The sequence below is a fragment of the Scatophagus argus genome, chromosome 3, assembly GCF_020382885.2.
Source record: "Scatophagus argus isolate fScaArg1 chromosome 3, fScaArg1.pri, whole genome shotgun sequence".
NCBI classification, from domain to species: domain Eukaryota; kingdom Metazoa; phylum Chordata; class Actinopteri; family Scatophagidae; genus Scatophagus; species Scatophagus argus.
Window position 1 is genome coordinate 14,633,388 of NC_058495.1, and position 13,142 is coordinate 14,646,529.

The 13,142-nt window shown below is 39.1% G+C and overlaps 2 protein-coding genes across 4 annotated transcripts; one reads left to right on the forward strand and one right to left on the reverse strand.

Annotated features, from left to right (window-relative positions):
- Positions 1–699: 699 nt before the first annotated feature.
- Positions 700–10,195, forward strand: stat2 (signal transducer and activator of transcription 2). Of its 3 annotated transcripts, none has more exons than XM_046383928.1 (24): positions 701–1,018; positions 1,394–1,549; positions 1,658–1,802; positions 2,125–2,220; positions 2,824–2,916; positions 3,015–3,093; positions 3,248–3,327; positions 3,423–3,574; positions 3,828–3,986; positions 4,081–4,170; positions 4,542–4,601; positions 4,726–4,746; positions 4,872–4,965; positions 5,204–5,251; positions 5,376–5,459; positions 5,630–5,728; positions 5,846–5,981; positions 6,167–6,219; positions 6,714–6,799; positions 6,914–7,050; positions 7,183–7,371; positions 7,569–7,623; positions 7,816–7,907; positions 9,343–10,195. In XM_046383928.1, the coding sequence occupies exons 2-24, from the start codon at positions 1,419–1,421 to the stop codon at positions 9,561–9,563; spliced, it is 2,400 nt and encodes a 799-aa protein (XP_046239884.1). In that variant the 5' UTR covers positions 701–1,018; positions 1,394–1,418; the 3' UTR covers positions 9,564–10,195. The 3 variants fall into 3 exon arrangements, with proteins under 3 accessions (XP_046239885.1, XP_046239884.1, XP_046239883.1); XM_046383927.1 differs by having other exon boundaries at positions 702–1,018; positions 1,418–1,549; XM_046383929.1 differs by lacking the exon at positions 7,816–7,907 and having other exon boundaries at positions 700–1,018; positions 1,418–1,549; positions 9,343–9,480.
- Positions 4,834–13,003, reverse strand: gpr84 (G protein-coupled receptor 84). The gene is made up of 2 exons (XM_046383931.1): positions 12,829–13,003; positions 4,834–12,212 (listed from the first exon to the last, which is right to left on the reverse strand). Exon 2 carries the CDS (start codon positions 12,202–12,204, stop codon positions 10,996–10,998), a length of 1,209 nt encoding a protein of 402 aa, XP_046239887.1. The 5' UTR covers positions 12,205–12,212; positions 12,829–13,003; the 3' UTR covers positions 4,834–10,995.
- Positions 13,004–13,142: the final 139 nt, after the last annotated feature.

Consider the following 13,142-nt stretch of genomic DNA (forward strand, 5'->3'; position numbering starts at 1 on the left):
GGACAAACTGTTTCCGTTACCCTGCTGATGTGCCCTTGAGCAAGGCACTTAACCCCCAATTTGCTCCTGGGGTGCTTGATAGTTGCTGTGTGTGTTTCAGTCAGTGATGGGTTGAATGCAGAGAAGTGATTTCCCAGCTTGGAATTAATAACGTAAATAGAATAATAATTTTAAAAAATTAACAAAATGTTTATTTGAGTCTGTAAAAAGAGCCAAGTGGCTCAAGTTACAAGTTACCTAGATGCAAATAACTAAGATATGTATACTGTATTTGAGTACAGTTTCATGGTAATTGCACTTTACATTGGTATCCCAATATGTATTACACTTTCTCACTTCATTATCGGATTTTACAGAAAAATATGAACTTGAACTTGATTTTGATTTACACATAAAAAAACGGTTCATTGAGAATACCAGCAGTGAGTTGTAGCGTTTGTTGTTCTTACTACGACTGGACGATTAAAAGCATAACTTGGTTTGCTTTTTCTGATTGGAAAGTAAGTGAGTCACATGCTCGCTTTATCACTTTCGCAACGTAATTTCTCAGGAAACCCTCACACAAGGCCATAAGTTTCTATTCCGCTAACCACTCCCCCACAATGCAGATTGACGTGGAAGTATACCAACAGCGCGTGTCGGGGTCGACCAATCAGCTGTTGGGTCTAAGGCAACTCTGAAACTGTGCGACTCGACTCGGACATTTCGGCTCTTAAACTGCGTTAATAGCAGTTGTATCAGATTCAAAATGGTGCCTGTAGTTAGCGTGTAACGAACAACTTGGGAGGGATAAGTCGATATCCAATGAAAGCGAGGACCAAGTGGAAGAATACACAGGAAATAACAACAACTCATCTGCGTTCTGTTGGAAATTGTTTGCAACTACTAACGTCCATCAGGGGCTGCAGCTTATCAATCTAGAAACGAAAGAAATAAGAGCTAGCTTTAGCCATGTACCTGTACCTTTAAGTTACCAGTTAAAACATTTCGTGGACTTGGACTGACATCATTAAGTAAGGTGAGTAAATGGGTCATTACACGTCGGGCGAGCCTCGTTTGCCCCGTTGATTTCATTAACATACAGCTGAAATATAATCCGATAGCTTGTTAGAACAGCATCATTTGCAGCCATTACCATGCCATACATTATCAAATAATTTCCAAGCCACGCAATATCGAATCATTACCATGCTATACAATAACTACATAGTAAGTACAGGCCTTCTCGTTTACGCTTTGCGTCCTTAACTCTTGGTTACAGTCTTGTATAAACGCATCACTTTTAAATTTAATGGTACCTTCTTGAATGTGCATACTCTTTTGTGGAGGTTAACACAATTATTTTACTATTACTATACTCACGCTTTAAATGTGGCTTATTGTTCGGGTGCATGTCGGGGATTCTGATCAACCACAGGATGGCTCAGTGGGAGAAACTGAGGCAGCTGCCTGCTGTGTACACCCAGCAGTTACATGACCTCTATGACAGGGATGCCTTGCCTATGGATGTTCGGCACTATCTGGCAGCCTGGATAGAGAAGCAGGACTGGTGAGGCAGCATCATTCAACTCACATTATGCAACTCAACAAATAAAGTAAAAAAAAACAAAAAACACTGTTGGTAAAATACTCGGCTTGTATTTTGTTTTTGCTTCAGGCAACGAGCAGTGCAGGACCATGACTGGGCTATGGTGCTCTTCCAGGCCTTGCTGGAGAATCTGGATATCCAACACAGCCGTTTTGTCCAGCAGGAGTCATTCTTACTGCAGCACAACATCAAACGCTATAAACATAACTTTCAGGTCTGTGTGGATGGGATTTATGGACAACAAACACATTGGTTGACATCTTTGTTGTAGGACCATAATGGTTCTGCTCCTTTGCATTGATGAGCATTGAGTATCCAGTTGCATATTGCTTGAGACAAGGGAAAATAAAAGAGTTTCTCCTACTTTCCTGAAAGTACAGTCAGGTTGTAAAGAAAGCATAAAAATTCAGTGTCATTTCAGTGCTTTTTTTAAATTAGCATTCTAGGGGTTTCTGCTCCCATTATCCTACCTGTGCTAATAATTTTAAGTTATAAAGTTCAACTCTGATATTTGTGTGACTTTTCTTCCCTGACAGAGGTACTTGGATGAACCACGTGCTTTGGCAAACACAATCCTGTGGTTTTTGCAAAAAGAAAAGGAAATCCTGCAGAGTGCTGATCTGGCTGAGCAGGTTTGGGTGACATTTCATTGACTTGTTGACAATTCACGTATAATAGACACACCCTGCTGCTCACAGAACATTTTAATGAAAAAAACATGTGAATGTGGGCAATTACGCACTTATTGCTACAGAGAATGGCGGCTGACACCTGATATTTTTGCAAACCAGTACTTTTTTACATGTGCACTTTGTACATTGCCATTTTTCGTCAATTTTTTCCCCATACAATAAGACTCAGTGATCAACCATTGACTTAAATGGGCAGATGTGCTGTGTCTCTGCAGTGCTCTAACTTAATTCACAATTTTTATATATTTAAAGCCATGTTTAAAAAGTTTAAAAATGTTCAGTGAGCCCTGTTTGAATTTTCATGATACATTTTTTGTCTGTTTTCAGTTATTCTGAAACATACGTACTGCTCATTAGTTATTCTAGAAAGGACCCCGTGTACTGAATAGAAACTATAGGACTCAAAAAAGCAAAGATTTTCCACCAAACAGTAATATTGTTTTAACTGCAATTTTCACGTATTCTTTTCCAGGTATACTCTTGTGACTCAGCATCACATCTTCAAAACTATCTCTGAACTTTTGCTCCTTTACTTTGTCTCAGGTCCAGTTTTTACAAGTAGAGCCGGAAGCCATGGAGATAAGCAGTCAACAGGACCTTGAGCGTAAACTGGCTGGCATCAGGAATGAAGTCCAGGTGCAGATTATGTTGCTTTATGGTATTAGGTTTTGCTTTGCGGTTGACTGATATTGCGGTTAATCCTTTATTTTTTCCTCTTTACTTCTGCGATATAGTGCATGGAACATGCAATATTGTGCTTGGAGGAGCAGCAAGATGAGTTTGATTTTAAATACCAAACCTACAAGATGGAAGGTAAGCAGATTAAAAACTTCTGGTGGTATTTGCATGCTGTGATAATTTTCTCAGAGGATGAGCAATTAAGTGGTATGAATCATAGTCACATGCTCTGTCTTGTTGTGATCTGTCTAATATGGATACTCATCCCCCTGTGGAAACTGTTATGCAGCTGTGGCAGATGAGGCCACGAAGGAGAAACAAATGAAACACTGTCAGATTCTTATCAACAGACTGGATGAAGGAAGAAAGGTATGGCGATATTAATATTCATAAATAACACCTTTGTCTCTTCAGTCTAATTTAGTGTTTTTCAATTTTTTTGTCTCATACAATAACCTTCTTAGAAAATGCTGTCAGACATAAATAAGCTCCTGGACAAGACAGACAGTGTGATCGACATATTAGTGAAGAAGGAGCTGATAGAGTGGCAGAGGAGGCAGCAGAAAGCCTGCATTGGTGCCCCAGACAATGTCTGCCTGGATCAGCTAGAGAACTGGTATGTTCAGCTTCACCTGCTCCACAGCACTTTCAGTCTGAGGTATTTGCTAGACTGGAAAATCCCTGCTGTCATTATTTTAATTTGAGAAAACCACGAAGTCAGGACAAAAATTATGAAAATGCCTCACAGTTGAAATTTGTGACTTTCTGTTATCGCCACACTGGTCTTCATTTGTTGGTGTCTATATTTTTACTCTTTCCAAGATTTGTTTAAACATTATGACTTTTTCTCTTTTCCTCGCGTTATGTAGGTTCACCTGCGTGGCAGAGTGTCTGTTTCAGGTGCGAGAATTCCTCAGTAAACTGGAGGAGCTGGTTGGGAAGGTGTCCTATGCCAACGATCCAGTGAAGGCCCAAAAACCTGCACTGCAGAAGAGAGCAGATACTCTTTTAAAAGACTTACTCAAGAGGTCTCTTTTATACATAGAATATTATACACTCTCTTGCATTCTTATGATTTCACTGTGAAATTTCCTGACATTATTCCATTACTGTTCCTTGAAGTTCATTTGTCGTTGAGACTCAACCATCCATGCCTCAGGGGAAAGGACCACTTGTGCTTCGGACAAATGTCCAGTTCTCGGTCAAGACCAGGTCAGAGTGCTACTCCAGGCAGTTACTACAATATAATGCATTCATTTGTATTTGCCTTTATTATATGTTTGCAACATTTTCTATATCTATGGACATTTTCTAGGTACCTGAATAATATAATAGATAATACAAATGGACCAATACATAGCACTGTAGCACATGTACATCCACATAAATTCTGCAGTAGGCAGTAGTGGATTGCATTTCACCACATAAACATTACAGAGGTTCTGAACTAATGTCAAAACAATAAGGAGAACAGTGATAATGATTTTCTGCAAAGCCTTCTGTTATCACTTTTCTAACTGTGACTAATAGTATTTTAAGGTTTCCAAGACTGTAAAACCTTCCACCTGACTTAATATTTTCAGACTTCTGGTTAAGTTTCCTGAGCTGAACCACTCCATGAAAGTGAATGTGTCCATGGACAGGTGAGATTCTTCCTTTATTTTCAGAATGAATGTGCAGACTGTAGCTCAAGGCTTGAAACAATTTAGAATAATGTTTTGTTGTCCCCTTGTGGTCACTGCTCTGTTTTTCTCCTCTGGGATTTAGGGAGGCGCCTCAGATCAAAGGGTGAGTTTTTTTTTAACTAACTAATGTCAGCTTCCATATCAAGTGGGATTTCCAGTTTACCTGTAGTGAATTTCATATTCAGTCTGAATCTTTTTTTTTTTTTCTAAACCTGATGTGTCTATTAGATATCGACGTTTTAATGTTCTGGGGACCACAACCAAAGCTTTGAACATGGCAGAAAGCCAAAGCGGAAGCATGGTGGCAGACTTCAGACACCTCGTAAGTGATAATGATTTCAGAAAAGATAAAATGTTTTGTGACAGTTGAAGAAAATCTTAACACCAGTTAGATATAAAGCCTTCCATACAATTTTGACAACTGGATTATTCAAAGGATCAATCCTGTCACATTTTTGCAACTTACAACTGCTTGTTGTAAATGAACAATAATCACACTCTCATCTGAGAGTGTAATTTGGTGGTTTGACTAATTTTTTTGTGCTTTTGTTTGTCTGTAGACTCTGAAGGAGCAGAAGTGTGGCAGTGGTGGCAAAGGAGCCAGTGATGTGAGTTGACTTTGGCAACCCTGAAGAGACCGTGTGTTCTTACAGTTTAACTCAATAATTCATAATCCAAGCAAGCAACCAAACAGTGATCTCTCTGCATGTGTGTGTGTTTTGATGCTGTCAGATCTCTCTCAGTGTGACAGAGGAGCTGCACATCATCTACTTCAACACTGTATTTGAGCTGAAAGGCTTGTCAGTTGAGTTGCAGGTAGAGTTTCTCCTGCTTTTCTTCTTAGTGTATCGTTGGCTTAAATTAAAAAATGTTATCAATTTACATGTGCTCTGTATAAAAACGATATTACTGTGTTTCATTTGTTTTGATTTTGTAAATAACTAAATAACTTAATAAAAGTTGTTTTTCTCTTGGACACAACCTAGACTTCCTCCCTCCCGGTGGTCATCATCTCCAACTCCAGCCAGCAGCAGAGTGCTTGGGCATCTGTCCTCTGGTTCAACTTGATCAGTCAGGACACCAAAGTACGAGAGCCCCCTGACTAGCACACATCATAATGCATTTTGCAGTTTAGTTGTGCTATTAGAAGGCTTTTGAAATGAATTCTGTATGTATGTGTTCATGTGTGTCTGTTTCTGCAGGATGTCATGTTCTTTGCCACCTGTCCTGCAGCCACTTGGCCACAGTTTGGAGAGATGTTGAGCTGGCAGTTTCTCGCTGCCACTAAACGGGGTCTGAATAATGCTCAGCTGGAGATGATTGCTCACAAAGTCTTTGGTAAATCCCGCTTCCACATTCTACTTCATATGCTTGTCTTTGTTTATTTTTGAGGATGTTTTGTCCATCACTTGGGCTGAATTCATGAATTCATGTTCAGAATTTGCAGACAGAGGTTTCTTGCTTTAGAGATAGATATCAGGGTGATAGTTGCACAATGCATCGTTTATATTCTGTCCCACCAGGAAAGAGGCAGAACTATGATGACTGCAAAGTGGCTTGGTCAAAATTTAGCAAGGTAAGAATACTCAATCCTAGAAAATAATTTTCAGTATTTCTTTAGGGGTTAACTTTCACAACTCGACTTAAAATATCTTGACTTTGGGGTTACTATATGTATTACTTCACAACTTTATTTTTACTTAATTTACCATCTTATAATTAGCCATCATTTTAGTGTTGACTGACAAACTAATCGGGTTACCTTCCTCTTCCCTTCAGTTCTCTTTACGCTACAGTCTGTTCAGGTACTAGCAATACAAAGCGATTAATATATGTAAATTATTTCATATTCTTACATATAGTACCTCTACCACAGTCAATGTGACCATCTCATCTGTCAGTCACTGAACATTTAGTTCACTGAAACTGATTGTTATCCAAAACAAACCGTACAAACCATCTTTTCTCCATTTTACAATATGGTTTTATTACAATGAGCGTTACAGCCTCACAGAGCCACAAACATGGCTTGTTTCTGAAAATACTGTGTATTGATGTTTTTTGCTATAGGAAAATCTTCCTGACACTTTCTGGGTGTGGTTTGATGCAATCTTGGTGATGGTGAAAACATACCTTGAAGATCTGTGGAGGGATGGGTATGGTTTCTAAACATAGTGCAGTCTCACTTCAGTACAGAACAGTTCAATTCATGCCTTGAATTCCTAGATAATGGGAGAAGTTTTTTATGAGACTCTTTTTCTGTACTGTAGCCACATCATGGGTTTTGTAAGCAAAGGCAAAGAGAAGACCCTCCTAAAGAAAAAACAGAGAGGCACATTCTTGTTACGCTTCAGTGAAAGTGTCACTGGAGGAATCACCTTCTCCTGGGTGGAAACCAGCATAACTGGTGAGATTTTCTTTCGTAATGATTCCAAAAAATAAATAGAAATTGTTGCATGGTAGTTAGAAACACACAATTGTCCTGTCTGATGAATTAAATTTGTTTTTTCTGTAAGTAAAAATTCTCTGTCTTATATAGGTGAGCCTGATATAAAGACAGTCCAGCCCTTCACCAAAGTTGACCTCTGTCAGATCCCCTTCCAAGAAATCATCAGAAATTTCCAGATCTTGGAAGCTGGAAATATCCCAGAAAATCCTCTGCTTTACCTGTATCCCAACATCCCAAAAGATGAGGCTTTTGGAAAGTACTACTCTGAAAAGAGTGGAGGTAATGACATCAAGTGATACTTGTTGCTTGTCATTTAAATATTTTTGCAACAGAAATGTGCCATAAACACATCTCGGATATCATTTCCTGTTTGATCTTAACTGTGTTTTGCAGTATTTGTGGGAAAAATACACCATATTGATAGCGCTGGTTTGAATATGACACATCACATCACATCTAAACTCATTTTCTTTCAGAGGGCAGTCCTTACATAAAGTACATCAAGACGAAACTGATGTTTGTTTCAAAGGAGTAAGTATATTCATCATTTTCTCAAGGCTGATCTACAGCATCCCTTTATATCACCCTTTATTATCTGGAAATGCTATTCAAACAAAAACAACTAAAAATGCATTTACTTCATGTAAGAAGTGGTGTATCCATACCCTTTTTTATGTCATGAGCAACTGGTTGTAATGACAATGTTTGTTATTGGTCATGTAGGAACACACTGGAGGCTAGGTCACCCATGTACTCTGACATGGCACAGGGTGAAGGCCTGGAGCCAGTGAATGGCCTGTGTGGAGAGGCAGCTGGTGAGTCAGGGCTCTCCTTGCTGTGCCATCCAGCTGAAACCCTCATCAAACAAATTGCTCTCTGTTCGTCACAGAGCTCTGTGTTGTCCTCTCTGTTTTGGCCTTGTGGTGTAGGAAGTCCAGATAGATGTTGTATGACAGTTTTGAAAATCTTGAACTTCTAACTTTTGTCTTGTGGTTTTGTTGGCTGCTTCTACTGAGCATGAAATCTAACAAGGTGATTGGTTTGAGCACTGCTACTAACATGTTTATTTAATTTTATAGTTTTTTTATTCTGCCTTCTGGAAATCTATTTTTCATTGTGTGGATATACATTCATAAAAATGTTTTTGGCAACCATTTTTTCATTTTCGATAAAGTATATGGTTAAAGCAAGAGTTTGGTGCTTTGGAGAAGTAGACTTTTTCAGTTGGTAAAAAAACCCCAAGTGAACAACCTCTAAAACAAAAAAAAAACTAAAACCAATAGATTAGTTAACAAGTTTTATTTGGATTCAAAACCCATTCAAAAACCAGTGTCAAAACAACAATTTGCTGTTTCATGGAGATTATGTGCTGGGCTTTTTCTTGGCCAGGACCAATGACTTCCTTAAATCTTCTCTGGTCATGTGGAAATTGGTCAGAGCCAAGACATAGTCTGTAACATGTTTCTCTCTGAGCTTTAGAAGCACTGGTTTGCGGATTTGTTACCAGAGCTATACTAGCTGTTTGGGACAGCTGTGGCTCAGGAGGTAGGGCAGGTTGTTCATCAAGCGGATGGTTGGTGGTTTGATCCCTGGCTTACATGTCGAAGTGTCCTTGATAAGATACTTAACCCAAAATTGCTCTTACATCAGCGTTTAAGTTTGCGTGTGAATGGGTATTGCTCCTGATGAGCAGGTGAAACATGGTAGGCTCTGCCACCAGCGTGTGAATGGGTGACTCTTGTTGTAAAGCGCTTTAAGTGGTCAACAAGACTAGAAAAGCTCTTGATGGATGTTACCAGTGGCTTCATATCTAATATCTAAAGGGCTTAAGTATAGATGTATTTCTCAAAATTAGAAATTATAAAAATAAGAATTACAAATGTATGAGTTCTGTAGTTAAACTCACAATACAGGAAACATACCTTTAATTGAGCAGTTAAACAAGTTAAACAAACTGAAAAGAAACTACAGATGTAAAATGAGTGTATTTAGCTGCTGTCACAATTAAACAGTGTTTGAAAACTCAAAAATTTGATGAGCTGAAGGAAAAAGCACCAAACTCTGCAATTCTTGAATGTCTTGCACAAAATCAAATCATTCTGGTCTGTTTGTCCTTTCTTTCTGTTGTGGGATGTAATGCATCGCATGTCACATTTTTGACGCTCTCATTTCCTCTACAAAAGCAGTACTAGAAATAAATAACACACAGCAGTAACAGTATTTTTCTCTTCTGCCTTTCTGTGCTCTCAGAACAAAATGGAGATCTTCATCCTCTGAACTCACCTCTGGAAATCTACCCTGATCCCATGCTGTCTAGCTCTGTTGATGCCCCAGAGGAGGATTTACAGATGTACCTGAACAACCCCAACCTCTTTACTGACTGTTTGCAAGATGAGCCGACGCTGTCTGATTTCAGTCTTCACAGTTTTAATTGTCTGCCCCCACAATCCTGCGGAAGCATTTTCCAGTAATCCACTGCTGGGTGTCTTTAATCAAACCACTGCGTCATTTGTCATGATCTTTTCTCTTCTGCTACTTACATTACATCCATGTCACAAAACTAGTCTACATAGCAAACTTAATGTTAAAATAATAGTTTGCTTTCAATGCTGTTTTTATTTGAAGTAATTGGCAGTCCCTCTGCTAATCCTGACAGTCAGCACTTAAGAATTAAGAATAGCTTTTAACAATCAGCATTTGAATGCTTGTGTGCACTTTTAAACGAATGAGATATAAACCTAAGAATTAATTTTTCTCATGTTGTGTTATCACCATTGGACGCATATCCACTCCATTGGAATCCTGGGCACCTCTACTAGACCCCATAATTATCATGCATCATTAACTCTTCTGTATGAAAAAAATGGGACCCTGTTAAACTATTTAAGCTGTAAGAAGACGTTTTATACGAGGTATTAATGTTTTCTTGAGACTGCACATAACTTATTGTTTCAGTGTCTGCCAATCTCTTTCTTGTTATTATAATGCTGCCACTCAGACCTTGTGATTAATTAATGAAACGTGTTTTTTTTTTATTTTTATATTAACCTGCTTGTTTAAATCAAAGTGAAATATTATCACCAATAAAAGGGATATGACTGTATGCTCAGCCAGTATCGTATTTATGGTGAAATAATGTTAGCATCAAGTTAGATATGTAGCTATCTGTCAGAGAGAAGCTAGCTGACGATGAACCGCACATAACTAGCAAGCTGAAGAACAACATGTTTATTCAGGAGTTCAAGGAGATATAACAAGAGCTAAAAAGTCAGTGAATGTTTATTGTCGCTGGCCAGAAACACAACTGCAAATGTTGCTCTGTCCTATTTGGCTGTAATACGTGAAGCAAGTAAGAAATTTATTGCTAATGTGTCTGTTGAGCTAGTTGTTACCAGCAAGACGTCAAACTTTGATTGATACCGTGGTAAGTAACATGTATTTTTATCCTTAAGTGTTTTAATAGTTTTACCTGAATGTCAAAGTTTGGTTATAGCAGCATCAACTAATTTACTTTTTGTATACATATCACCAATTTCACATACACTTTTTTTCATAAGACGTACAGCGAAACAGCAACATTTTAGTTGTGCTTTTTTAAACTAACGCAACCCGTCAGTCCAACATTTTGGTCCATCGTGAAATATTGCAATAGAGTTTGGATCAGTTCTCATTAAAATTTAGTACAGTATTTAGAACGAATACAAATGACTTTGGCAATCTGTTGGCTGGAAATTATCAACATTTTTATTTCCACTTGCCCACTAGTTGAGTTCAGAATACCTTTAAAACATAGGATTGGTTTTATAGTTAGAAACAGCTTTAAAGTTAAAAGTGCTTTTGGACATCATATCATACAGAGTTTCTTAAGGGAGGAGGAGGAGGAACCTCATGCAAGTTTAAAGTTCAGGATCTGAGTGCTCGCCACCTGGTCCAGAGGCAGGTGAATGGCGCAGCAGCCTTGGTGAGCAACACATGATAGGCCTGTCTGAACTGTCGGTTCATGACAGCGTAGAGCATGGGGTTAATACAGCTGTTGAGCCAGGTGAGATTTGCACAGAACATGTGCAGTGCCTGTGGGGCCCTGTTATGTTTGTCTGCTATGTTGAGCAACAGGAATGGGACAAAGCAGAATACGAAACACAGAAAAACAGTGAAACACATACGTGTCACACGCTTAAATTCACCATCATCTCCCGAATTTGCTGAATGGGAGGAGGATGTTGCAGCAGTGGGAGCAGGTGTGGATAAAGGCGATCTATGGATGATGTCAGGGTCAGGTTTGTTGGCTGCTGATGAATTTGAGGCCTTGGCAAAGTTCTGTTCACTTGTGATCTCATCCTGGCTGCTCATCTCCCAGCCACATGTGTTGGCCATACCACTTTCTACACCACTGTCATCAGTTCCTTGTACTGAAGAAGCTGGTTTCTTCCTGGAGGACCGGCGACTGAGCCTGTAGCGGAGTAGGGCTTGCGATGCAATCTGGACACGTCTGTATATGAGCAGATAGAATACACCAACACATCCCAGACCGACAAAAAAGTAGAAGAAGAGCAGGATGGTGGTGTAGGGGCGACCCCTAGTACGGTGGAAGCTGCATGTGCACACCTGTGGCACAAACACATAAACAGGCCAAAGTGGGCTAAAGCTGGCCAGGCCTAGTGCCCATGTTGATATCAGGAGTAAAATAAGACCACGGCCAGAGAAGACACGGTCAAACACAGCCCTTTTTGCGACCAGGAGATACCTGCTCACTGCTACCAGGCACAGGGTGATAATGGAGACAGAGTTGGAGAGGAAGAGGAGTAGGCCGAAGATTCTGCACCAGAGCTGACCACTGCGCCATCTGAGGTGTAGATAGGAGTCAACTGAGATTGGCTGCAGTATGGTGCAGTACAGGAGATCAGCTACAGCCAAGTTTATGATGAGCACATTGAAGCGAGTCCTGAGACGTGGGTCTAAGGCAAAGGCTAGAATGGTCATCAGGTTCCCCACTGTACCAGTGATGGTCACGACACATCCCCACAGCACAGCAAAGTAGCGATAGCCTAAAACTGAAGGACTGTAGCAGGAGAAGAGGCTCTCGTCTGTTTGGTTTGTGTGGTTCATCAGCATTCTGTCAACTAAAAGGAATAAGAATGTAGGTCACTTCATTCGCTAAGTGGAAATTTAAAGTCAAACAGAAAGCCTGTCGCCTGTTTTTTTTTAGTGTCACCACAAGTGAAAAAAGGAAGTTAGAGGTGATCTAGTTCACCACTTCCTTGTCAACACAGAAACCCTTGATTGTTTGTTTGTTTTATTTTTTTCTGTAGCTTTAGTTTAATCTATTATAATGTAGTGTACACCTCTGCCTGGCAATAAAATAACATTAAATCCTTTATAAATAAGTACAGATAAGGAGTGAACAAAATAAAAATAGATTTTTTTTGTCTCAAAATAATTGCCCTCTCTGTAACAATAAATAGAAAAAACCCTCCAAAATAAAGTTTACTTGAGATTATGTTCACATTATGGAGATTAATTTCATATGAGATATAGATTATGTTATATTGATTATATTATTATTACTTTCAATTTGTGAAACACTGCAAAAAAATAAAGCTTGACTTTAACATAGATAAAACAGGATAAAGAAAAACCTCAAGGGGTCAAATGAAGTGTAGCATTTTTATTTAAAATTGAATTCCCAAGGCCAATAAAAGCCCTTATTTAAAAACAAAACACTTGTGAATTTCTCACCTTGAAGCTGAAGGTTTCTGCCAGATTTTCTAATTGTTGATGTGTAGCTCTGTCATTCTCTGCACTGATCCGATGCACTGAGTGCCTCGCTTCCTGCTGGTGTTGCATTTTACTTGTGTTCCCTGTGTTGCTTTAGTACCCGCTAAGTGATGACATGCAGTTCAGAAGGGGTTTTCCATTTCATGTCTAATATAAGGAAGAGACATCTTGCATATTTCCTTCAGAACATTTCTTTATTTCAACTGAAGCAACTAAATGTGGAAAAATGTATTCTAATAGTGAAGTATGTTTTAGTTATGTCTCCACACTTTGTG

Excerpts from the sequence above, each read along its gene's own strand:
- stat2 (XM_046383928.1), top strand. The coding sequence starts at position 1,419 with ATGGCTCAGTGGGAGAAACTGAGGCAGCTGCCTGCTGTGTACACCCAG. Across the intron at positions 3,094-3,247 it reads CCAAACCTACAAGATGGAAG|CTGTGGCAGATGAGGCCACG; the intron begins GTAAGCAGATTA and ends ACTGTTATGCAG. Across the intron at positions 5,982-6,166 it reads GATTGCTCACAAAGTCTTTG|GAAAGAGGCAGAACTATGAT; the intron begins GTAAATCCCGCT and ends CTGTCCCACCAG.
- gpr84 (XM_046383931.1), bottom strand. The coding sequence starts at position 12,204 with ATGCTGATGAACCACACAAACCAAACAGACGAGAGCCTCTTCTCCTGC.